A 24,636-nucleotide genomic window follows, 5' to 3' on the forward strand; every position below is an offset into this window, starting at 1 on the left:
CATTTTCAATTTCTTTTTTTAGCTTCTCATAGTTTTCCTTGTGGAGGTCTTTAACTTCTTTGGTTAGATTTATTCCTAAATATCTTATACTTTTGGTGGCTATGGTAAGTGGAATAACTTTTTTCAGTTCTATCTCAGTCTGCCTCTTATTCATATATAGAAATGCTATTGATTTCTGTATATTGATTTTATATCGTGCAACTTTACTGTAATCATGTATTACTTCCAGTAATTTTTCCATGGAGACCATTGGGTCTTCTATGTATACAATCATGTCATCTGCGAATAGAGAGAGTTTCACGTCTTCATTTCCTATTCAAACGCATTTTATTTTTTCCTCTTTTCTGATTGCGTTTGCAAGGACCTCCAGTACTATATTAAAAAGGAGTGGAGAAAGTGGGCATCTTTGTCTTGTTCCCATGTTTAGTGGGAAAACTTCCAGCTTTTCTCCATTTAGGATGATGTTCGCTATGGGTTTTTCATAGATAGCTTTTATTGTGTTGAGAAATGACCCTTCTATGCTGATTTTGCTGAGAGTCTTGATCATGAAGGGTTGTTGTATCTTATCAAATGATTTTTCTTCATCAATTGATATGACCATGTGGTTTTTATCTTTATTCCTGTTAATATGATGTATTAAATATATGGTTTTGCATATGCTGAACCAACTTTGCATTCCTGGAATAAAGCCTAATTGATCATGGTGTATGATCTTTTTTGGAGAGGTTTTGGCTATAGGGCGTGTGCGCTCGCCAGACAGAGAGAGACAGACAAAGAGACAGAAGCGAGAAATCACCCCCCAAGGGGGATGGCCACGCAACAATCCCTTCTCCTACATTCTCCTCTCTGGATTTTGGGCATGCACGCACACATGCCCAGAGTGAGTTTTTTTTTTTTTTGAGAGGTTTTTGCTATAGGGCGCATGCGCTCGCCAGACAGAGAGAGAGAGAGAGAGACAGAGAGACAGAAAGTGAGAAATCACCCCCGGGGGGATGGCCACATCACAATCCCTTCTCCTCCATTCTCCTCTTGGGATCTTGGGCACACACGCACATGCGCCCGGCTTGAGTTTAAGCCATCGGGTCCGAGACTCAAACCATGGTCGACTATGTGGGATTCCAGCGACATAGCCATTATGCTAACTGCTGGTCCCCCCAGCGTGAGTTTTAAGCCACTGGGTCCAGGACTCGAACCGCGGTCTACTACATGGGAGTCCAGTGACATAGCCATTACGCTATCTGCTGGTCCCACTGTATGATCTGTTTTATAAGTTGTTGGATATGATTTGCTAGTATCTTGTTGAGTATCTTTGCGTCTATATTCATCAGAGATATTGGTCTATAGTTTTCCTTCCTTTTCCTGTCCTTATCTGTTTTAAGGATGAGGGTGATAGAGGTTTCATAGAATGAATTAGGGAGAGATTCACCCTTTTGGACCTTCAGAAATAACTTGAGCAGAAAAGGGGTTAACTCTTCTTTGACAGTTTTGTAGAATTTAGAGGTGAATCCATCAGGGCCAGGGCTTTTCTTTGTTGGGAGGTTATTTATTACTGATTCAATCTCCTGGCTTGTTATGGGCCTATTCAAACTTTCTAGATCCTCCTGGCTCAATCTTGGTAGATTATATTTGTCCAGGAATTTGTCCATCTCATCCATATTGTCTTGTTTCTTAGCATACAGATGTTCAAAGTATCCTCTAATGACGTTTTGAGTTTCTACTATGTCCGTTGTTTCATTTGCCCATTTTTAATTGGATTTTTTTCCTCCTGTGAGTAAGCTGCTTGACTTCCCGGTATATTTTGGTCATCAGTCCCTTATCTGAGGGAGTTTGTAAATGTGTTCTCCCATTTGTCTCTGCGCTTTAATTATTGTTTTTTTTTTTTTTTTCTGCTGTGCATCTTTTTAATCTGATGTGATCCCCTTGTCTATTGTCGGGGTGACTGTTTCTACTTTGGGGGTCTTAAGAAGTCTTTGCCTACACTAATGTCTCCGAGTTTCCCCTGCATTTTCCAGCAATAGTTTTATAGTTTGAGGTTTTGTGTTTAGATCTCTCTTCTATTTTGAGTTGTTAATGGTGAGAAATGGGCATCCAGTTTCATCTTTCTGCAGGTGGATGTCTAGTTTTTCCATTTTCTGAAGAGATTTTCTTTTTCTCACTGGATGGTCTTGTGCCCTTTGTCAAAAATCAGTTGGTGGGGCAAGCAGGTGGTGTGGTAGTAAAGATGCTGGATTCCCTTGGGGCCAGCAGGCGGCATGGTGGATAAGGGTGCTGAATTCTCACATGGCCGACCACGGTTCACGTCCCGGACCTGGAGGCTTGCTTTCTCGCTTTCCTATTCTCTCTCTGATGGTCAAATAATAATAATAAAAAAAAGAATAAGAAGAAAAAAAAAAAGAAAAAAAGGGGGGGCAAATGGAATTAAATAAATTTTTTTTTTTTTTTTAAGATGCTGGACTGCCACATGGCCAACCATGGTTCAAGTCCCAGACCTCACGGCTTGCTTTCTCACTTTATCTTTTTGTTTCTCTCTGGTCAAATAATAATGAATAAAATGAAATAAATAATCCTTTAAAAATTTAGTTGGCTGTATGTTTTGGAGTTTATTTCTGGGGTCTCTATTCTGTTCCATTGGTCTACATGTCTGTTTTTTATGCCTGTATCACACTGTTTGGTTATCACAACTGTGATACATTCTGGCGTCAGGGAGTGAGAGAGCTCCTACTCCACTCTTTTTGCACAGTATTGCTTTGGTGATGCAGAGGCTTTTATGATTTCCCAGATCATAAACAAATTCTATGATTTTTCCCTAAATCTGTGAAGAATATCTATAAAAATTTTATCAGAATTGCATTAAATTTGTAGATTAACTTGGGTAGAATTGATATTTGGATTATATTTATTCTTCCAGTCCAGGAATATGGGGTGCTTTCCATTTCTGGGTATCATTTCTCTATTTCTTTTTTTAGTTTTTCATAGTTTTCCTTGTAGAGGTCTTTGACTGCTTTGGTTAGGTTTATTCCTAGGTATCTTATACTTTTTGTGGCTATTGTAAATACGATTGCTTTCCTCAATTCTATCTCAGTCTGCTCATTTTTGGTGTATAGACATGTTATAGAATTTTTATATTGATTTTGTATCCTGCCACTTTACTGTATTATCACTTCCAGGAGGTTCGAGCAGAAATAAATGAAATAAAGAATAAGTAAACTATGCAGAAAATAATGAAACCAAAAGCTGGTTCTTTTAGAAACTAAACAAAAATGACATACTACTAGCTAGGCTAATTAAGAAAAAGCATGAAAGGAATCAGCAATGAAACAGACAATATTACAAAAGATATAACAGAAATACAAAAGACCATGAGAGAACATGATAAACGATTATATGTCAACAAGGAAGAAAACCTGAATGAGATCGACAAATTTCTGGACACATATAATCTATCAAGACTGAATCAGGAAGACACAGAAAGCCTGAATAGACTAGCAACAAGCAATGAGCTTGAATCAGCATTAAATAGTCTCCCAAGAAAGAAAAGCCCAGATCCTAATGGCTTCACTCTGAATTCTACAAAACTTTTAAAGAGCTAGTCCCCATTTTACTCAAATTATTTCTAATGACTCAAAAGGAAGGAACCCTTCTAAATTCATTTTATGAAGCATCCATCAACCTCAGCCTCAAAATAGACAAGGACATAACACAAAAAGAAAACTACAGACCAATATCATAAATACAGATGTGAAAATTCTCAACAAGATACTAGCAAACTGAACCCAATAACACATTAAAAAGATTATACACCATGACTGGGTGGGCTTTATTCTAGGGAGAAAGGGTGGTTTAACTTATGCAAAACCATAAATGTAATACTCTACATTAAGAGAAAGAAAGAAAAAAGCACATATGATCTTATCAATTAATGCAGAAAGAGCATTTGATAAAATACAACATCCTTTCATGATTAAGACTCTCAGGAAAATCAGTATAGAAGGACATTTCTCAACACAATAAAAGCCATATATGAAAAACCCATAGCTAACATCATACTGAATAGGGAAAAGCTGAAAGCTTTTTTTCACTAAAAACTGGAACAAGACAAGGTTACCCACTTTCTCTACTCCTTTTCAATATAGTACTGGAAGTCTTAGTCAATGAATCAGACAAGAATAAAATATGCTGAATTTAATTAGTGGGCCATAAATTGTAAAGCACATTGCAATTCTTATGACTAAATCCTTGAGGTTGCGGTTATAAGGGGACTGACTGTGTGTGTATGTATAAATGAACTTTTTGTTTTAAAATATTTTTAAGTTTTTAGAAAAACTTAAAAGGCTCCAGAGTATGCTGTACCCAGTCCCCCTCATGTTTCACATCACAGTTCTTTGACTTTATCACAGCTAATGGACAAATATTGATAAATTCTTATTAACTCAACTTTACATGTTATTCCTATATTATTCATTTTCCTACTATTCTTTTCTGTTCTTGGATCTCATCCAAGATACGGCACGGCATGTGTGACAACACACATATGCACATATATTTATTCTTTTAAGGATATTATTGGTAATATTTTGTCAATATTTTTGCATAGTCATAAGATAGAACAGTCTGTAATTTCTTTTCTTCCAATCATTCTTCTGGGTTTTGGTATTAGGATTATGCTGACACAATGAATGTATTGGGAAACAATTCCTCCTCCTATACTATCTGAAAGAGTTTGTGTTAAGATTGGTGCTGTTTCCCCATAAATACTTGTAAGGATGTACCAATGAAGTAATCTGTGCCTAGAGATTCCTAGGTTGGAAGATTTTTCACAAAGGATTCAATTGCATTAACAGGACATTTGATCTTTACGATTTCATTGTGGGTCAGGCTCTATTGTGTTCTTCAAATTTTGCTCATTTCATCATGAGCCTCCGATTTTTCCTATTCATAGGAGCCTTCTATTTTCTTCATAAAATCTATAAGGCTTAATTATACCTCTTTCCATCTCTGATAGAAAGTGTAAATGTTTTTTGTTTTTCCTTTCTCTTACAAGGTTTTCCCAGTGCTCTGAATTTTTACAAGACCAAGTACTGGTTTTGTTACTTTTTTGTTTTTAAACATTGAGTTTTATTTTTATTTGTTACTGTATATATTCTTTTATTTTTATATCACATTTAATCACATGTCTTTACAGTATATATTTTTTTCCAGTACAATTACCATGCATATCAGTCAAGACAAAGACAATACTAACCACATTAGCAGCAGCAAATAGCTTTTCTGTTTTTTTCAGATTGTTCTTTTTAATTCTTTTTTTTTTAAATTCACTCACTATACATAATTTTTCTTTTTTCTTTTTAGTTTTTGCTATGGGACTTGTGCACTCATGAGAGAGTAGGAAAGTGAGAGCCCATCCTTCAGGCAACCCACCTCACACTGCCCTCCATCTCCACTCTCTTGGGATTTGGGGTACACATGAACACAGACCCAGCATGATTTTTTTCACCAGGTCCAGGATTCAAACTTCTAAGCTGGCTATGTGAGATACAGAATATTAACCTCCATGCCACCTGTTGGCCCCACTATAATATATGTATGTGTGTATGTGTGTGTGTGTGTGTGTGTGTGTGTGTGTGTGTATTCCTAGTTCCATAATCCTCTTCTTTGGGTAGATTTCCCGTTCTCCTTGAGTGTCCTGAATGAAAGCTTAGATCTTCCCCTTTTCTCCCTGCCTCTACAGGCCTGTAATGTTCGATATGTTGCTCTATGCACTCCACTAGCTACTTTCCACTCATTTTGACATGTCATGACTTCATACTCATTCAGACCTTCATATTTTCTCATTTCTGCTCTGACTTCTCTTTTTGTGTAATTGGTTATTGCTCCAGGTGACTTTCAAGCAGCTGGGTTGTCCTAGCTCACAATAATTTCTATAGATTAATTTACTGTAACAGAGAAGGAATTCTAAATATCTTTAATCATTTGAACTTTGTTGACACATTAGTTCATGTCACTAATTTTATAAGTGTCAAAACTGTAAACATCAAACGTGGCCATGTATGGCATGTGTGTTTAGTCATTCCCGGCCCTGGTGGTAGATCTTCCAATTATCCTATTTGTTAATGGTGTTGTTCAGACCTTCTGTGATAGATGCTGACAAACAAGAGCCATGGGCAAATCCACCCCACTGGCTGTGTCTGTAAATAAACACTTTTTGGAACACAAGTAAAAACAAAAGTAACAATAAGAATAAAAAACAGTAAATAAAAGATAAGTGTTTACCATTGTCTATAGCTGCTTTTGTCCTTACAAGGCAGAGCTGGGTAGTTTCGACAGAGTCTAAATGGCCTACCAAGCTGAAACCACTGACTACCTGGTCCTTTATGGAAAGGTTTGCTATCTCTGGACTATAGTTGTAATATGTCTTGTCTCCTTGTTACGGCATCTAGAAGCTATGAAGAGAAGTGCATTGATGACAACTATGTAAATGTGGACATGCCTACATTCTTAAGTTCCATCAAGTTGTGTTCTATATATATTTTCATCTTGTTATTTGGTGCATATAGATTTACAATGTAACTATTTTCTGGATAGTTTTATTCTTTCATCTCCATAAAACACTGCACTTTGTATAAGTAATGCTTTTCTGCAGTGTTTACTTTGCCTGAATGTGTACCTAAGAATTTTCTTTGGGGCTTGGGGGCATCTGCATAGTCCAGTGTTGAGAGAGCCAGATCCCACATGGCCAGGCACAGTTTGAATCCTGACCTGGTGGTTTAAAAAACATGCAGGGGGGCAACTCTGGAGGTACAGTGGTTTAGGCAGCTAGACCTCATGTGGCTATGTGGTTCAAGTGCCAGAACTAGTGACTTGAAAACAACGCTGGGTGTATGTGGGTGTGTACCAAAAATCCTGAGAAGAGGATGAAGGAGAAGGTATTGTAGAATGGCAATCCCCCCCCCCCCAAGGAAGGGGTGCAATCTTATTCTCTCTGCTCTCTCTCTATATATATCCCTTCCCAATGAGTGCATGTACCCTGTACCAAATTAAAAACAAAACAAAACAAAAAAGCATGCTAGACATGTGTGTATATGGGCCAAAAATCCTGAACAGGATAGAGAAATGGAGAAGCAATTACGTGTGATTACATTTCACTGGGGGTGGTTTCTCCCTCTGTCCATCCGTCTGTCACTCTGGCCCATGGGGGTGCCCTCTGGGAATTAACAAAATGAATTTTCTTGGGCAATGCTTAAGAATTCCATATTCTATATTTTATTTTATTTTTAAAATTTTGTTTTATACATTCAATCACATTGTTTAGCTTACAAAGTGTATTTCAGTATGTGAATATTTCTCCCCAGTTCAGTTGATCAAAATATTTTACTATTTCATTTATTTATTTATTTATTTTTGGAGAGGTTTTTGCTATAGGGCATGTGCACTCGCCAAAAAGACAGAGAGACAGAAAGTGAGAAATCACCCCCCAGGGGGGATGGCCACGCCGCAATCCCTTCTCCTCCTGGGATCTTGGGCACGCACACACACACACACCTGGCGTGAGTTTAAGCCGGTGGTGTTCGGGACTCGAAACGTGGTCGACTACGTGGGAGTCCAGCGACATAGCCATTATGCTAACTGCTGGTCCCAATCAAAATATTTTAAACTTGGTATGTTCTGATTCTAAGCATATCTCTGGTAGACAAAATATATTACTTTTCCTTTATTCTACATTGAAAGTCCTAGGCTGCTAATTCAAGCCTTTTTATTAAAAGTTTTATTTTAACTTAATTGTTTATTTGAATAGAGTTGTACGGAATAATAGAGACCCTGTGTGCCCTGCACTCAGTTACTCCCAGTGGCAATATCCTGCAAGACTGTAACACAGTATTGCTGCTAGAACTCTGATACTAGACTATCCCCATAAAGCTCATAAGCCTCATAGTGTCCTCACATAGACACATTTGTCTCCTTTCCACCCACTATCCTGTCCTTGATCTTCTGCAAAACTCATTTGGTGTCCATTTCTGTAAGTTTCTCTTCTCTATGTTACATTAATGGGACCATATGGTGTGCAACCTTTAGGGACTGCCTTTTCTCACTCAGCATCAACCCCTAAAGATTCATTCTGGCTGCTGTTTGCTACCATCCTGCATGGTCCTGATACACAATGATTATTTTGACAGGAAAATGCTCAATAATTTCGGCGCTCCCACAGTGAGGCAAAAGCTCTTATAGAATCTCTGTCCCAGTGTCCAGGGGATCAGTCGGGATGACAGAGACCCTGAAGCAGTTTGCCTGACTATTTAGGTGCTATGGCATCCACCATGGGAGGAGTTGAAAGAGGGAAGCAAAGAGAGGGAAGTGGTTTGCTCCCTCTCAGTGCTAAGCAGTAGTAGCCTGTGGTATGAGCATACGAGGTCTGTTTAACCCTTTACCCACTAAAGGATGCTGAAATGTTCACAGTTTAGAGGTGTTTAAATGAGGCTTCTATGAACATCCATGTACACATCTTTGGGTGAATATAAAAGCTTGTGGTTCTCTGGGGGAAAATGCCCAGGCCTGCCATTTTCAGCATGTATTATAGTTATGTTTTTTGTTTTTAAAGAAATTTCCACACAGCGTTCCGTATTGACTGTATTGGTTTGCATTCTCACCAGAAATTTAAGGTGGCTCTGGTTTCTTTGTACCACAGTAACTGTGGTTACTGTGATTATTGATACCTGTGGTTTGTACTTGCTCTTTCCTCACAGGTAAAGATGTGGAGAATGTGCACATGTACTTACTGTCTGTGAATTCACTTTGATGAAATGTGTCTTTACATCCTTTGACTTTTAAAAAACTATACTGGTTGGATTTTCATTGTTGAATGGGTGGAGTGCTTTATTTGTTCAAGGAATTACTGTGCGGCTGGACATGTGGTTCACAGGCTTTTCCTCCCAGTCAGAAGCCTACCTTCTCCTCCTCTTCACAGAACCAATCACAGTAAGGAAGACTGTGAACTGGTGAGGTTTAAGGTTACCAAGTTCACTTTTCAAGGGTCATTCTTCGGAGTCAAGTCTAACACCCTGCCTGGCCCTAGATTCTGAAGACTTTCTCTTATGTGATTTTATCCAAAAACTTTGAGCATCTGCCACTTTACATTTAAGGCCATGACGTAATTCAGTTCTTTCTGGATAAGGTCTGAGGCTCAAGGTTCATTTTTGCCTATGGCTGTTGAAGAGACTACCATTCCTCTATTGATGGTTTTGCACCTTTTCCAAAAATCAGCTGAGCATGTTTGTGTGGGGCTGATCCTGAGTTCTCTGCTATGTTCCATATGTCTGTGTCTGTCCCTCTGACGAACATCTCACCAACACTGGGTGTGGGTGGAAGCTCAGCCTCTGACATTGAAATGTCTTCACAGAGGCCTTTTGCTACCACCCTGCATGGTCCCAAAGTCAAGTGAGGATTCTATTCAATAATCCCGACATTCCACAGTTTGGGCAAAGGCTCTTATAGATTTTCTGTCTCAGTATCCAGGGAGTTCGGTCAGAAAGACAGAGACCCTGAAGCAGTTTGCATGGCAACTTAGGTGCTACAGCACCATCCATGGGAGGAGCAAATCCAAGAGAAGGAACCAAATCCAAGGAGATGAGCTTTATGGGGATAGTCTGGAGGAAGGTCTGCATAGAGCTCAGGTCAGGCAGAAAAGCCAACCATTTCAAGAAAATGGCAGAAGGCACGCACCTCTCAGCTAGATCATCCAAAGGTCTTGTGCTGAGATTTTTTTTTCCCTGAGAGATTTTTCCTATAGGATGCAAATGCTTGCCAGAGAGAAATATAAAGTGAAAAACCACCCCCATAGGGGGGATGTCCACAGAACAATCACTTCTCCTCCATTTTCCTCTTGGGATTTAGGGCGCATATGCACACATGCCTAGAGTTGAGTTTTAAGGAGCTGGGTCCAAGAATTGAACTGCCGTTGACCATGTGAGAATCCAGCAAGAAAACCATTATGCCATCTGTTGGTCCTTCTTGCTGAGATGTTTACACTACTCCATTAGAACACTTGTTACCTGTGCAGCCTGGGGCCAAGAACCTGTTGGGATCTCAGAAATTGCTCTCTAAAAATCTAGCAGCAAAGGTGATATGATGAGTATGAAGTAGGATAACAGTAAGGAAAGACAGTTTACTGGTGTCTATCTCTGTGTAAAACAAGGAGAAGATCTAGCCTGGTCTCTGCATCATCTCAACCCTGTAAATCTCGCTTGAATTCTCTCTGCCATCTGTAACTCAGAGCCACAGGGGGTGGAGATTCATGGAAAAAACATTCTTTCCCAGCCTCCCTCAGGAGCAGTAATCCCAGAAAGACAGCACTCGACCCATCAAGGTCTCTCAGCAGAGGCCCACTGTGGGAACTGAGCCAGGATTTTCAGCCACCCAGCTAGTTCCCAAATCAGCAAGTGCTCTCAGAGGAACGGCAGGTGGGACTCTGAAGAAAGGTGAACAGAGGCTGTCTTTGCACAAAGCTGGGGACATGACGTGTGAAGCTGTTGACATAAACCCCCGACACAGGGGAGAGCAAGGGCTGGAGGAATGGCTCAGAACGTGGCCTTGGGTTCCCAAGAAGGCCAGAGCCTGTCTGCCTGGACCTGTGTAGCCTGAACCCACCCTGTTTTCTTGAGTGGTCAGTGGGCCTCTGGCGTTCCCTCTTCTTCAGGTTAGGGCCTTGGGTTAGGGACACCTCTCATAGCACTGAAGGCCTCTGAGTCTGAAGCGAGTGCGTCTTGGAAGGTCAGGCTCTGCCCCGACCTAGCCCTTAGCTTTGCCATCTGTGTGTGGTAAGCACAGTCCTAAGAGGTCCAGAGTACACCCCCTGCTTGCACCCCTCTAACCAGGCAGCCTCCTCTGATGACCAGACATGAAGAGGGTGATGAGGATTTGCTCAGACAACACAGGAGTGTCTATACACATGACCAGGGACTGACAGGGGTGGAAACCTTGAGATCTGGCACTGCTCTAGCCCCTGGTGACATGGTGGCTCGTGACACTACCTTGCAGAATAGCTGGCTCTGTGAGTGCACCCTACCCTGTCAGAAGTGGCGCCTGGAGCCCGTGCACACACTCTCAGGACAGGGAGGTATCAGGGGAGGGAGTCAGGGCTGGGGCAGGGAGAAAAATGACTGGCTTTCCCCAAAACTGCTCGGGTCGGGTGACCAACCCACAGCGTGCGAACGTGAGCTACTTACGGATGGCGATGGTCAGACAGCGCCGGATTTCGTAAGGGCACACCCTTTGGTTTCCACAGTTGAAGTCGTTTATAGCTGCACAGTCATGGCATACCAAACTGTAGGTCCCTATGGAGGAAGAGTGGCTGCTGGATGCCGGCTTCTGCGCAGACACGCTGCCTTTGCCTGCTGCTCCCCCACCCGCTGTGAACCCTCCTCCAGCTGCACCTTGGCTGCCTCCAAGGACTCCTCTGTGCCTATATGGCTGAGCCGGGATTCTTAGCCACCCAGCTAGCTCCCAAATGAGTGGGTCTCTCAGAGGTACAGCAGGTGGGACACTGAAGAATGGCGAACAGAGGATGTCTTTGCACAAAGCTGGGGACATGACGTATGAAGCTACAGATGTGATCTTGGACACAGGGGAGAGCAGGGGCTGGAGGGATGGCTCTGAGCAAGGCCTTCAGTGGCTGTGTGGGGTGCCGAGCTCTGGAGGCAGAACCATCTCCTCAAGGATGATCACACCCTCAAGGCTGGTGTACTCCAGTCCCTCCCCACACTAAGCACTCCTGCCTGTCCCTGATAAGAATGTGGTACCCCAAACTTCCCCATCATGTCTCAGGGTTGACTGCTTTTCTAGGACAGTCCCCACCCCGATGACCCTGGCTTTACTCATGCAAGTCCCCAATTTAATTCGTGCCACTACCCCCAACACACTGACGACGAAGACCTGCAGTGGGTAAGAGAGTGCAAGGGCCACCTGTCCTGTGACGGGGTCTCCCCAGGTGACCTCCCATCACCTCCAGGCAGTAGAATGGCACTTACAGTGACTTTGGCCAGCAGTGGTGACATTGGTGACGTTGCTATCCATGGGCGGGAGCACCACGGAGAGAACCAAGGCCAAGGGAAGCATTGTCACCTGCAGGAGCTGGAATCTAAGGCAAGAGGCACGACACATGCTGGCAAGGGCAGGTCCTCTGCATCAGGGCCCCAGCTTTGGCCCCCGCACGCTCCCACACTGGGCCACCTGCTTCGCTCATCAGGGAAAAGGGGCACAGCTCAGCCACGGAGGGAAGCAGGACGCGCACGCAGGGCGGACCTCAGGGCACAGGCGGCGCAGGGGCCGAGGGCCGAGGGCCGCCCCGCCCCGAGGACCTTCCGGAGGGCGGAAGGCGAAGCGGCCCGGCCGGTGCTCCCTCACCGGGTGACCCCGAAAGCGCCGCGCCCGGAACGGGGAGCACACTTGCCCGTGACCGCGGCCCCCAGCCCTCTGGCCAGGCGGAAGGCAGGCGGGGCACAGGGTGACAAGGCGACCGCGACCAGTGGGGCCACGCCAGGGCCGGAGCTGACTCCCGCCCGCCCGCCTTTCAGGAGAGGTGGCCCCCGGGACCCCGGGACCCCGGAACCCCAGGGCAGGGGCCTGGCCACCCCGGCCGCCGCAGTTGCCGCGCCAGCACTGACCGGAGCCGAGTCCCTGCCGCGGCGCGGTCCACACCTCGGGGCGTCGCACAGCCCATACCACGCAGTCCCAGCGGGCCAGTGTGGGGCGAGTGCCCTGACGCCCCCCAACCGCCCGGACCCTGTGATTCGGAGCCCGCCACCCAGATCCCCGCGACCCGGAGCCTGGCGGCCCCCAGGGCCCTCGTCCCGGCGGCGGGACAGTCCCTGCGGTGCTGGAGAGCGGACCCCGCGGCGCCTTGGAGTCCAGCGTGTCCTCCGGGTGCGGGCGCCCCGTGTCGGGTCGGCAGGCGCGGCCTCCCGGCTGGCGGCCTGCGTGGGGTGCTCGACGCTGTGTCCCCGGCCAGCTGCTGCCGCCCAGGGCTGCCGGGGGCCACCCTGTCCCCGCCCTGGGTGACGGGCGCTCCTGCAGACCGCGGTCAGCGTGCGCGCGGGTCTGGTGAGGCCCTGGGCTCCCGCGCTGTCGGAAGAGAGCTCGCGCCTTCAGACGCCCGGCCGCGTGCACACTGGGAGGCTGGTCTGGCCAGGCTGAGTTGGAGAGTGGTGGCGGGGACAGGCAGGCCCCCTCCATGGGCTCCTTTCTTGGCCTAGCGCTGTGTGTGTCTGTGGGTGTCCCTGCGTGCGGGGGTGGGTATGAATGTGTGTTCTGACAGATGTAGACCTTCCGGTCAGGATCTTGGGCATGCAGGCACAGTGACCTGGTGGTGAGTTTTAAGGCGCCAGGTCCGCACTCAAATTGCATTAGACTACCTGGGAGTTTGTTCACCCAACCATTATGCTTTTTGCTAGTCCTGAAGCAGGCATGACCCCATCTTGGAGGAGTGGGAAGAAGTGGGGAATGAAGCAGGTGTGACTCCATTTTGAAAGGGTGATTTTATTTTAGAAGCTATGCCTCCTTCTTGTCCTCCCCAGGAGTGTGGATAAGATCTGAAGAAGCCCCACTCCCAGGTGCGTCAAGAACCTGGACCGGAACCAGGGAAGCCGTTAAAATTTCATTGTAATCAGAATTTACCCTGAAAACTAACGTGCTTGCTTTGCTTCTGTAACTGGCTTTGCTTTGAAGATAGCAAACCCTCCCCCATCTCTCCTGAAGCCCCTCACTTTGTTCCTTTGCCCTTTTAAAACATCTGTGCATTTTTGGCCTATATGCACTCCTTTCACTCGGGGCTGCGGGGTTTGGAGAGACATGAGTCTCCCGGTATGCAGCTGGCCTAATCAATAAACTCCAGTAAATTCGGCTGTGTCTGGATGTCCTTTGATTTCTTGCTGAGTAGACTGTAACAGTCCCAGTTTCTGTTTTTTATAAACAGGGAAAAGATTTGGATTTTCATAACGTTCAGTTTGCTACCTTTTCTTGGTGGATCATACTTCTGGTGTCATGGCCAAAATGTCCTAGTCTTGTCTAAGATTTAGGACTGTATTTTTTTCCTCTGAGAATCTAGTTGGTGGTTTATGGTTAACATTCCCTTGCATGATGCATTTTGAGCTATGTTTTGTATAGTTTGAGGTTTCAGATGTGGTTTTTAAGTTTTATTTCCTTTATTTTTAATTTTGATTATGATGATCTAATTGCATCCTTCATTCCCCTGTTAAATTGCTTTTGCACCTGTATAAAAAGTTCATTGAACCTATGTGTGTTGGTTAATCTCTGGGTTCTGTATTCTATTTCTTATTTATGTTTATCAACCCATACCTCACTGTCTCAATTGTTGTGGCTCTGTAGAACCTTTACATACAGAATTATAATTTCTCTCACCTTATTCTTCTTTTACAAATTGTTTTGGCAGTGCTAACGGCTTTTCATTTTCATATGAATTTTAGATTAAAGCTTGTCTAAATCTAAAAATTTTTGCTAGGAATTTGGTAGGCATTGCACCAAGTATAAAGATTTTTTTTTTTTAGAGAGAGAATTGGCGTTTTTATTATGTTGCATCGTCAAATGAATGAACATAATCTGTCTCTCCAGATATTTTCTTCTTTGACTTCTTTCATCAGCTTCTTATAATTCTAAGGCCACAGATCCTGAAACAGTTCCTATACATGGAGGCTGGAACGGATACTACATCAAAGGTATCTTAATGTCTGATACTACAGATGAAGGACTCCTTAAGTGGTTCTGCCAATTGACATTTCGACTTGCTATGGTATAGACCTAGGCTGCACTTGGCAGAGCAGCATCCAGAGGGCAACAAAGAGCATAGGCTGCCAGGCCCCAGGAGGCTTCAACATAGCCTTGGCCCACCTGAATGCAGATGGCTGGGTCAGGAGTTGACAACTGGGTTGCTTCCTAGAGCCTAGAGGAATCAGAGAACCTCTCAGGTGTAGTCACTGGACTCAGGTGGGAAGAGACTGGAGACGGAATGTGAAGGGGCCAGTATCCACAGACCTAGAGGAGGGGGCGAGCTCTATTCCAGGAAAAAGGACTGGCCTCACCTTCTCAGGAGCTCCCAAAACATGGGTCCCATTCTCCTCAGATAATGGCCTCTTCTTCCTCCACAGTGGACCCTAGGCACATCTCTCACAACTAGGAGAGTGTAACCAGCCCTCCGTGTGATGTGGCATACTTGATTCTCCAGGTAACACCAGACCCTCTCCTATAGGAAAGAATGGGCTCAGGGCACCCCTGTCTGCCCTTTCTTCCCTCTGGGAATTGGGTAGGCCTCAGGCTGCATGGTGAAGGCTCAGGGAGCAGGGCTATTAGGAACCACTCATCTTGTTAGTGACCGAGATGCTGCAGGAAGTGGCTCCTGGGGGCTGCTTCACAATTCTGAGGCCAGGGCATCTGGGAATCCTCAAAGTTCAGAGCAGATTCAGGTCCAGAGGTGTTTGGAGTGGCCCCTATAGGCCTTAGTTTTGCCCCATAGTTCTTGCTGGACAGAAGGGCCTGACTATGGCCTGACCCATATCCTCAGCCTTCTCATGGGTGGATGAGTAGGGGCATGAGAAGCTGGCTTATAGACACAGACCCAGAAATCCCCGAGAACAGATTAGAATAGATCTGGGAGGGGGAGTTGCGCCCAGAGGCTGGGACAGGCAGCCGGAGGCATGTCCAGCCTGGCCCAGGCTGATTGCACCAGCTCACCAAGGACACGCCATGAATCCAGGTTGCATTCTTCTGCCCAAGGGCAGCTCTGACAAGTTGGCTGATGCACACACAAGAGCCACGTCAATTCTGTGGTCTTGCTCAATGTGCCTTGGCAGATCTAAGGCAACACTGAAAGCTGGAGTCTCCCCCATCCCCTGAGTTTGGGTGGTGGTTTAAAATACAAGCCCCATGGCCTAGTGGTTAAGGGAGTTGATCCCACGTTGCCAACTGCACAATTTTAATCTCGACCCTGGAGGCTTGAAAAACACACCAGGCACATATGTGTGCTCATCCGAAATCTTGACAGGAACAAGAAGTGGAGGTGTAAGGGATTGCCTCATAACTACATCCCATTGAGGGAGCTTTCTCCCACTTCCTTTCTCACTCTTATTTGTCTTTCTCTGGCAAGTGCATGCATCTTCTGGCAATTTTTTTAAATAAGGAGAAAAAGAAAACATATAGAAATACGTATGTACATACACATTAGACACCTCTGTCGAGTGTGCACACACACATAGAATGATTCTAGGTATGCGTAATTATTCCAAAGACACAAAGTAAATACATAGTGGATGAATCTAAATTTATTTTTCTCTTTTTAAAAAAAATTTAATTCCATTTGCTATTGTTATTATTATTTTTAATTTGACCAGTGGGAGAGAGAGAGAGAGAGAAAGTGAGAAAGCAAGCTGCCAGATCAGGACTTGAACCACAGTCGGCCATGTGGGAATCCAGTGCCTTTAACCACCATCCACCGGCCAGTCTTGAATCAAGAAGATTTAATGCTAAGTGAAATAAACCAGAATATTAAAGATAAAAATGGCGTATCCCCGGTTATTTGTCAAGTGTCTGTGCTATGTGGCAGAAGCTGAAAGACTCAAAGACATAGAAGCAGGAAGTGCAAACAACAGCTCTGGTACAGACACTGCACAATGGCAGGGACAGGGGTGGGGGCGGGGTGAGACAGGCACCCAAAAGAATGAACAGACACAAAAATGCATGTGCACAAGGCAGATTAGCCATGAAAAATCGACACTGCAGAGTAAAAAAGGACCTTGTTAATTTTATACATAACATTTTTTTTGGAGAATTTTTTGCTATAGAGTGCTTTGGCTCACCAGACAGACAGACAGAAAGTGAGAGATCATCCCCCAGGGGGGATGGTCACACCACAATCCCTTCTCCATTCTCCTCTCAGTATCTTGGGCACGCAAGCACACACACCTGGCATGAGTTTTAAGCCACTGGGTCCGGACCTCGACCTGCGGTCGACTACGTGGGAGTCCAGCGATATAGCCATTATGCTAACCGCTGGTCCCATATATAACATTTTTAATGTTTCTATTTCTTTTATTTAGTTTCTCAGGAAAGTTGAATTCACAAAGAGAGAATCAGCAGCATGAATAAAACATGCTGACCTCAACTCAAAACCAGAAAGCTTCATCTTCTTCAGAATACTTGTCCTGCATCTTGTGTAAAGACAAACACATTGGTGCAGGTGTGGAGGGATAGGAAGAGATTGTAAACGGGCATAGCCCAGAGATGTGCTGAGTGGTTCTACCCATCAGGTAATACAAAGCTGGCTTACCCAGTCCAGAAATAAACTCAAAATTCTTCTTCATATTTCAGATATGATTTGCAGCTTAATCAATAAATTCCTATATATATTCATGAGAACAGAGTAGTAGAACAAAAATTGAAGGTGCACAAAATAATGGATTGGTCTTTGCTGAAGATGAAGAATATGGTGATATCCTAGATTTGATTATTGCCCACTGCAGGAATGTTTTGAAAAATCATATTGTACCCCACAAAGCTGTACAACAATTAAACGTAAATTTACTATTAAATAAAAGATGTATTGTATGGGGCGACCGAATCTGAGCTAAGTAGTAGTGGCCTTTAAAGACAGGCAGACTACAGACGCTCTTGCATGTTTCAGCCAGAGAAGACCAGGTGGGGATTATTTAGACCAAGCCAAACAAGATGCTCCATAGCTGTAGTTGGTAACAGGAGACACCTAGCTTTACCATCTGCCTCTTCCTCCATCATTGCCCTATAAAAGAATAAACCCGGGAAAGGCTCAGGGCCGCAGCATTCTCCATCACAGATGTCCCCTCTGCCCGATCCCCGCTGTTTTTCTACTTTGTGTGATTGTTCTTTCTCAAATCCACCATCACTCCCACTCTGGGGGATGGGTCTTCTCCCCCCTTTTGGCCTAGCAGGTCTCGGCAATGGTGCCCAATGTGGCTGAATAAATGAATGAAGCCCTGACTATCGGAGAACTACAAAGGATGGTGTGATCAACATAAACAGTGCCATCTGCTACATGGGGACAAGTGGAAGGTTTGTCCAGAACTAAACAGTTGGTAAAAGACCAGGGAAAGCCAGTTACGGCTCTCCTGCTATTTCCGGCAATGATGAGTGTGCTACCCATGCAGGGTACAAGAAGATAACAATATTGCACCTATGTCCCAGGTCCCCCTATGTTACGCCTGGTTAGCTACAGGGATCCAAAAAAATTATTCACAAATAATTTACGTCAGTTAGGAGGAATTCCCGCTGATGGCTTCAACAATCAGTGGGCAAGAGTTAATTACTCAGCTGTTACCAATTTATTCTCTATGTGTCTTTCTAGCAGACAAGATTCTGGCGTGCAGATAGTTTGCTGGTGACACACCATCTTATGTCAGTGACAATTTCTAGTCCAGGTTAGGATGATACAGGACTAAGTAGTATAGGAAATTTACAGTCAGCTAGTTCGATCAAACAGATTTTTTAGAAGCAGTGATCTTTGGAGTTCTAATCACAATCACTCTAATTGAACAGACATTCACAATACAACTAGACAGTCATTTAAAATGTCATGCTTTATATTGACATATCTCTGATACCTTTGCCATATAATGATATATTCTGCGACTGGACTTCAGTATAAGACCACCTTCAGGGAGTGTGGACTTCTATCAGTATTTAAAGATCCTCACAAATAAATCATAGAGATGCAGAATAGTTTTCTGCTCTCGTTTAACCCCTCAGATGTAGCCACCGAGCGGCATTTCAGATCGACTCAAGGGGACTAATCCTTGTAACACGTTCTGCCACTCTTTATGGTATTCCTTGGAAAATGCTGTGTCAGTAATCTTGTTTATATTCCTACTCGTCTGTAGAATCATCTGAAGAGAACGCCACACAATGGCCACCTGGTTCCACAGACTCCAATTAGGAAGAGAACAATGGAGATATGTAGGGAGGCCGAATATGAGCTAAATAATAGTGACCTTTAGGGATGAGCAGAGAGCATAGACTCTCTTGTTTGGACCAATGCTGCACAGATGGTGGAGGTTAAAGCAAGAGAAGGTGGGGCTTACTTAGACTAAGAGAGGCTAGATGCTCCATAGTTGCTGTCGATAGTAGAAGACACCTGGCTTTACCTTCACTTCTCCCTCCATCGTTGCCCTATAATAGAATAAACCTGTGAAATGCTCAGGGCTGCAGCCTTCTCCATCAGAGATATCTGGTCTGCCTGCTCCCTGCTTTTTTCTACTTTTGTGTCTTTGTGTCTGTGTGATTATTCTTTCCCAAATCCACCATCGCTGCCATTCTGGGAGGAGGGTCCTCCCAGAGGGTCTCAGAGGGCCTAGCCGGTCTCAACAACATATAGCAAAAAACATTTATTCAGGAAAGTCCACCAAAATCTGCTTAGTGCAGAGAGATTTTATGTTTTTTGAATTGATCTCTGTTCTTTCCCTTCCCCCTCCAAACTCAGTAGGAGGAAAAGTTTACTCCAGAGTGGTTCATGTAGTCACATAGGACTCTTACCTCTAGCTTCTGCTGGGAGAGCTATCTACCTTGGAGGAGTAGGATGTCAACACTTCTAACTCAGCTTGGGCCAAGTTCTGGCAAAGTCTGATGAGTGGGAGCCCATTTTCCTTCCCAAGTCCAAATTTTCTTACCAAACCTATTGATAATATAATAATCTACTCATACAGAAAGCCCAATTCCCTCCAAATAGGACAAACAAAAAGAGATAGAAAAATAGACACAGCATAGTAAACTTCTAAAGCTGAAGACAAGGAAAATATCTTGAAAACAAACTGATTAAATTGACTTGCCACTTAGGATTAAAACCCGTAAGAGTTAGGCTACCTTCACACTGAAACCAATGAAGACCAGAGACAGTGGAATGATAGAGGGTGCTCCAAGAACTTTCTAGCCAATTACACATCCATAAAAGCTATCTTTTACAAATGAAGATATGTTAGAGACGTTCCTAGATAAAACAAAAACAGAAAATTTGTTGGCAGCAGACAACTTCTTATTAGATACAGTAAGAAAGTCCTTTGAGCTCAAAGCAAGTGACCTCAGAGAGTAACATGATCCCCATGACAAACAAACTAATGGCAAAGGTAAATGTGTGATTATAAACACAGTATAAACTCATTTTTCCATTTTCTTAACTCTGACTTAAAAGCAACTGTGTAAGGCAATATTTATATATTGTATTGTTGGGCCATTATGCATAAAATATTTGCCAGTAACAGCATAAAAGGTGTGGATGTAAGAAAAGTTGTACTGAGACAAAGAAAAAAGCTAATATGACAAAAGTTGTAAATATGTATTTACTATTGTTTCTTCTTTGGCTCCTTGAAGAGATGGAAAATTATATGAAGTAACAGTTATACCAAGGTATAGTTTTATTGTTACACAGACACACACAAATTACAACAAAAATGCGAGAGAGAACTTTTTAGGAGTTATATTTCTATGTAATAGAAATGGCAAAGAGACTTATAAGGGCATTGATAATGTATTCCATGAAATCCTGCAAGAAAACTTTCCAAACCTAGAGAGGCACTCAAAGACCCAGTCCCAAGAAATACAAAGGACCCCAAATAGAATCAACCCAAGAAGATCTTTGTCAAGACATATTATAGCCAGGTTGACCAAAACCACAGACAAAGACAAGATACTAAGATTGGCAAGAGAAAAACGGCAAGTTACCTGCAAAGGATATTCCATCAGGCTAACAGCAGACCTCTCATTGGAAACAATGCGAGCAAGGAAAGAACGGGAAAATATATTCAAAGTGTTAAGGGAAAAGAAGTTTCAACTGAGAATACTGTACCTGGCAAGATTACCCTTCATATGGGAGGAAAAGACAAGAACATTCTCAGATGAACAAAACTGGAAAGAATTTACCAGCACCAGACCAGATCTCCAAGAAGTTCTCAAGGGAGTGCTATATCAGGAAAATTAAATGTATTCACACAGAAATAAGAGTTCCCAAACTAAGAAAATGGCCAACTTAATCATAGGGACAAGTCCCAGAATTCAACGGGCAAGATTGAACCACAACAGAAGATAAAGTACATGAGACTGAACTGGTGAAATAGCGTTCTGTGGCTTTTGACTAAAATATTGCTGCTTTTTTCCCTAGGGTTTGTTGTCTTGTTTTAAGGGTTTTTGTCCTGTCTTCAGCTGTCAATAGGTTCATATACCTACTATTTGAACAGAATATTAACCTGTTTACAGGCTTTAAGTTTTAAGCAAATTTCCTTACCAATTTAAAACTGCTTTTCTTGAAATTACCAACTGAACTTGCTATTGAAAGTAGTTAGATTATTTCAGAAACTGTGTGGGGGGGAAAGAATTGAAGACAACTGTAGACACCAGAGATAGTGTGAGAAGAGGGTGGGAAAGGGCAGAGGGTCAGACATAGGGGTAAATATAAATAAATAAATAAATAAGTGAAACTATAAATGGAAAATTATTGATGATAACATACATGATTAAGACACTATGCAGTATATTCTGGATGGGAAACCACTTTTTGTATGCTGTGACAATGATTAGGGGATGAATGTAAATTAATTAATTAAAAAATGTTTCAGGAGGGAAAACACAAAAACTATTTTTCTTGAAATTAAAAAAATGCATATTTGATGACTTGCAGTAAGCCATATAGCCCCAGCTAGGTGCTACTTTATAGTATGTTCATTCTACTCACTGAGGTTTATGCCTAAAGTCAGACTTGTGTTCATGAATATGTATATATCAGCTATTGGAAGTATTTAGATGAATTAAATTCATTAGTGAATAAATAAAATGGGGGGGGGAGGCATAGAAAGCAACCATGGATACCAGAGACAGTGTGAGAGGAGGGTGAGATATGGCAGAGGGTGAGAGATAGAGAATCAAGGATGGCAAAAATAACAAAATATACAGGAAACAAGAAATGGAAAATTATTTGTTGATGATAAACATGTATGTTGATGTGCTTGATTGAGCCAATATACAGTGTATTCTGGATGGGAAATCTCATTTTGTTTGTTGTAATGATGTGTAGTGAATGAATGTAAATAAATACATTTAAATTTTAAAAAAATCCAATGGCACTTTTTTCACAGAAAATGAAAAAAACTCCTAAAATTTTTATGGAAACACCAAAGGTAATTAGCCAAAGCCATCTTGAACAAAACAAACAAATGAACAAACAAATCTGGAGGTATCACATGTCTTGACATCAAAATACACTACAAAATTATAGTAATTAAAATAGCATGATGCTGGTAAATAAACAAATGAATAAATTGATCAATGGAATGGAATATAAATCCCAGAAATAAATTATGCATTTTGGGTCAATTGATTTTAACAAAAGAGCCAAGAACCTACAATGAGGAAAGTATAGGTTTTTCAAGAAATTAGTGTTACGTAAAGTAGATTATTTACATGTAAAATAACCTCAAAATCACTAATAATTATAATAGAGAAAAGAGAACCCTTGTGCACTGGGTGGGGATGGAAATTACTGCAGGCAATATGGGAAACAGAATGAAATTTCCACAAAGACTGAAAAGTAAATCAACATATAGATGATCCAGTCCCATCAATGAGTTTCTTTTTTTTCTTTCTTTTTTTTGGGAGAGGTTTTTGTTTTAGGGCGTGTGCACTCACCAGAAAGACAGAGAGAGACAGAGAGACAGAAATCAAGAAATCACTCCCTGGGGGGATGGCCACGCCACAATCCCTTCTCCATTCTCCTTTTGGGATCTTGGGCACACATGCACATGCGCCTGGCGTGAGTTTAAGCCACCGGGTCTGGGACTCAAACCACGGTCGACTACATGGGAGTCCAGTGACATAGCCATTACGCTAACTGCTGGTCCCAAGTCACATCAATGGGTTTCTAGAGAAAGAAAATGAAATCGGCATGTCCAAAAAATACTTGACTTTGATATTCTTTGAAGCATTATTCCCAATAGCCTAGGTGTGGAATGGACCTAAGTGTGCACAGAGGGAGAATGAAGAAAAGCAGTGTAGTGTATACACACAGCTGGATCCTGTTCCGCCTAAACAATGGCCAACCAATAGGGAACTCTCTCCTTGTGACAACGTGGATGAAGCTGGAGAACATTATGTGAAAGGAAATAAGCCAGACACAGACAAGTACCCATGACCTCCTGATACATGGAATCCAAAAATTCAAACTCACAAAAGCAAAAAATAGACTGGTGGTTACCCGAAGTTTGTAGAGGGGGCAGCTGGGAGATGTTGGTCAAAGAGTACTAAATGTCTGTTAGCCAGGAAGAATCAGTATAGACGATTTATCCTAAGAATCATGACTATAGTTAATCTGTCATGTATGATATAGCTGAATATCGCTTCAAGAGTAGCTTCGGGGCCAGAAAGGTGGCATGGTGGTTGAGATGGCTGAATCTCACATGACCAGCTGCACGGTTTATGTCCTAGACCTGGCAGCTTTAGAAATGTACGAGGTGTGCGTGAGTGTATACCCAAAACCCCAAGAACAGAGCGAGGAGAAGTGATTGAAGCATGACAGTCCCCTTGGAGGGAGATGATTTCTCACTCCCCATTTCCCCCTTTGGCAAGCACATATGCCCTACAGTTCAAAAAAATAAAAAATAAAAAAAGTAGCTTTTGAATATTGTCACCAAGGAAAAATGTATGCAAAGGAATGCACATGATATTTACCTCGATTTAAGCACAGTGTACGCATATTTCAAAGGATTATGTTGTATACAGAAAATATATACAATTTTTTAAAGAATTATTTTATTTAACTTTATTTATTTATTTATTTATTTTAGTTTGACCAGAGAGGGACAGAGCAAAAGAGTGAGAGAGAGATAGAAAGTGAGAAAACAAGCCACTAGGTCTGGGACTTGAACTGCAGTCAGCCATGTGGGGGCCAGCACCCTTAACCGCCATGTCACCTGCTGGGTCCCTAAAATATATACAATTTTATTTAATTAAAAACAAATGTAAAGGGGCCAGTAGATGGCATAATATAATAGCTATGTCACTGGATTCCTTTGTAGTCGACAATGGTTCGAGTCCCAGACCTGGTGGCTTAAAGTCACACGGGTGTGTGTGCTGTGCGTGCCCAACATCCCGAAAAGAGAATGGAGAAAAAGGGATTTCAGCCTGGCCATCCCCCTGGGAGGTGATTTTTTGCTTTCTGTCTCTGTCTCTCTGTTTTTCTGGCGAGCACATGCACAGTATAGCAAAAGTCTCAAAAATAATAATTTAAAATATGAAAAAGGAATAAAATATTAACAGTGTGGGTTAATACAATTAATGCAAACCCATCCTCCCTTTTCCTGCTCCAGAGATTACAAAAAGATGAATATTTCAAGGCTCTTTGAAAGATAAGGATCCCATTAATTTTACTCCTCTCGCCCACATGGCCTCTAGCCCTGACCTGTGTCCTAGATTTCTTGGGAAGATCTGAGTACATGCATCTATGACGTGATCAGTTGGCCAGCACAGGCCCCCAGGTAAGATAAAGGCTTTGGGCTGAGCGTGGCTGGAGGTACCATCACAATGGCATTCAGGGCAAAGGCAGGTGTGGGGATGGTGGCAGGGTCCTTGCGG

General features: G+C 43.0%; 2 protein-coding genes across 2 annotated transcripts in view; one reads left to right on the top strand and one right to left on the bottom strand.

Moving 5' to 3' along the window:
• The window catches only part of GML (glycosylphosphatidylinositol anchored molecule like), an 18,772-nt gene extending 6,063 nt beyond the window's left edge, over positions 1 to 12,709 (bottom strand). The window contains exons 1-3 of the mRNA XM_006152089.2: positions 12,654 to 12,709; positions 12,018 to 12,127; positions 11,217 to 11,324 (exon numbers count right to left, since the gene is read on the bottom strand). Of these exons, the coding sequence (XP_006152151.2) occupies positions 11,217 to 11,324; positions 12,018 to 12,127; positions 12,654 to 12,709 (274 nt within the window). The remainder of the gene's footprint in view (positions 1 to 11,216; positions 11,325 to 12,017; positions 12,128 to 12,653) is intronic.
• Positions 12,704 to 24,636, top strand: part of LY6K (lymphocyte antigen 6 family member K) — a 77,043-nt gene continuing 65,110 nt past the window's right edge. The window contains exon 1 of the mRNA XM_006152088.1: positions 12,704 to 12,912. The gene's annotated coding sequence lies outside the window, so the exon portion shown is untranslated. The remainder of the gene's footprint in view (positions 12,913 to 24,636) is intronic.

Source organism: Tupaia chinensis, unplaced genomic scaffold, assembly GCF_000334495.1.
Source record: "Tupaia chinensis unplaced genomic scaffold, TupChi_1.0 Scaffold000335_1, whole genome shotgun sequence".
In the NCBI taxonomy this organism is placed as follows: domain Eukaryota; kingdom Metazoa; phylum Chordata; class Mammalia; order Scandentia; family Tupaiidae; genus Tupaia; species Tupaia belangeri.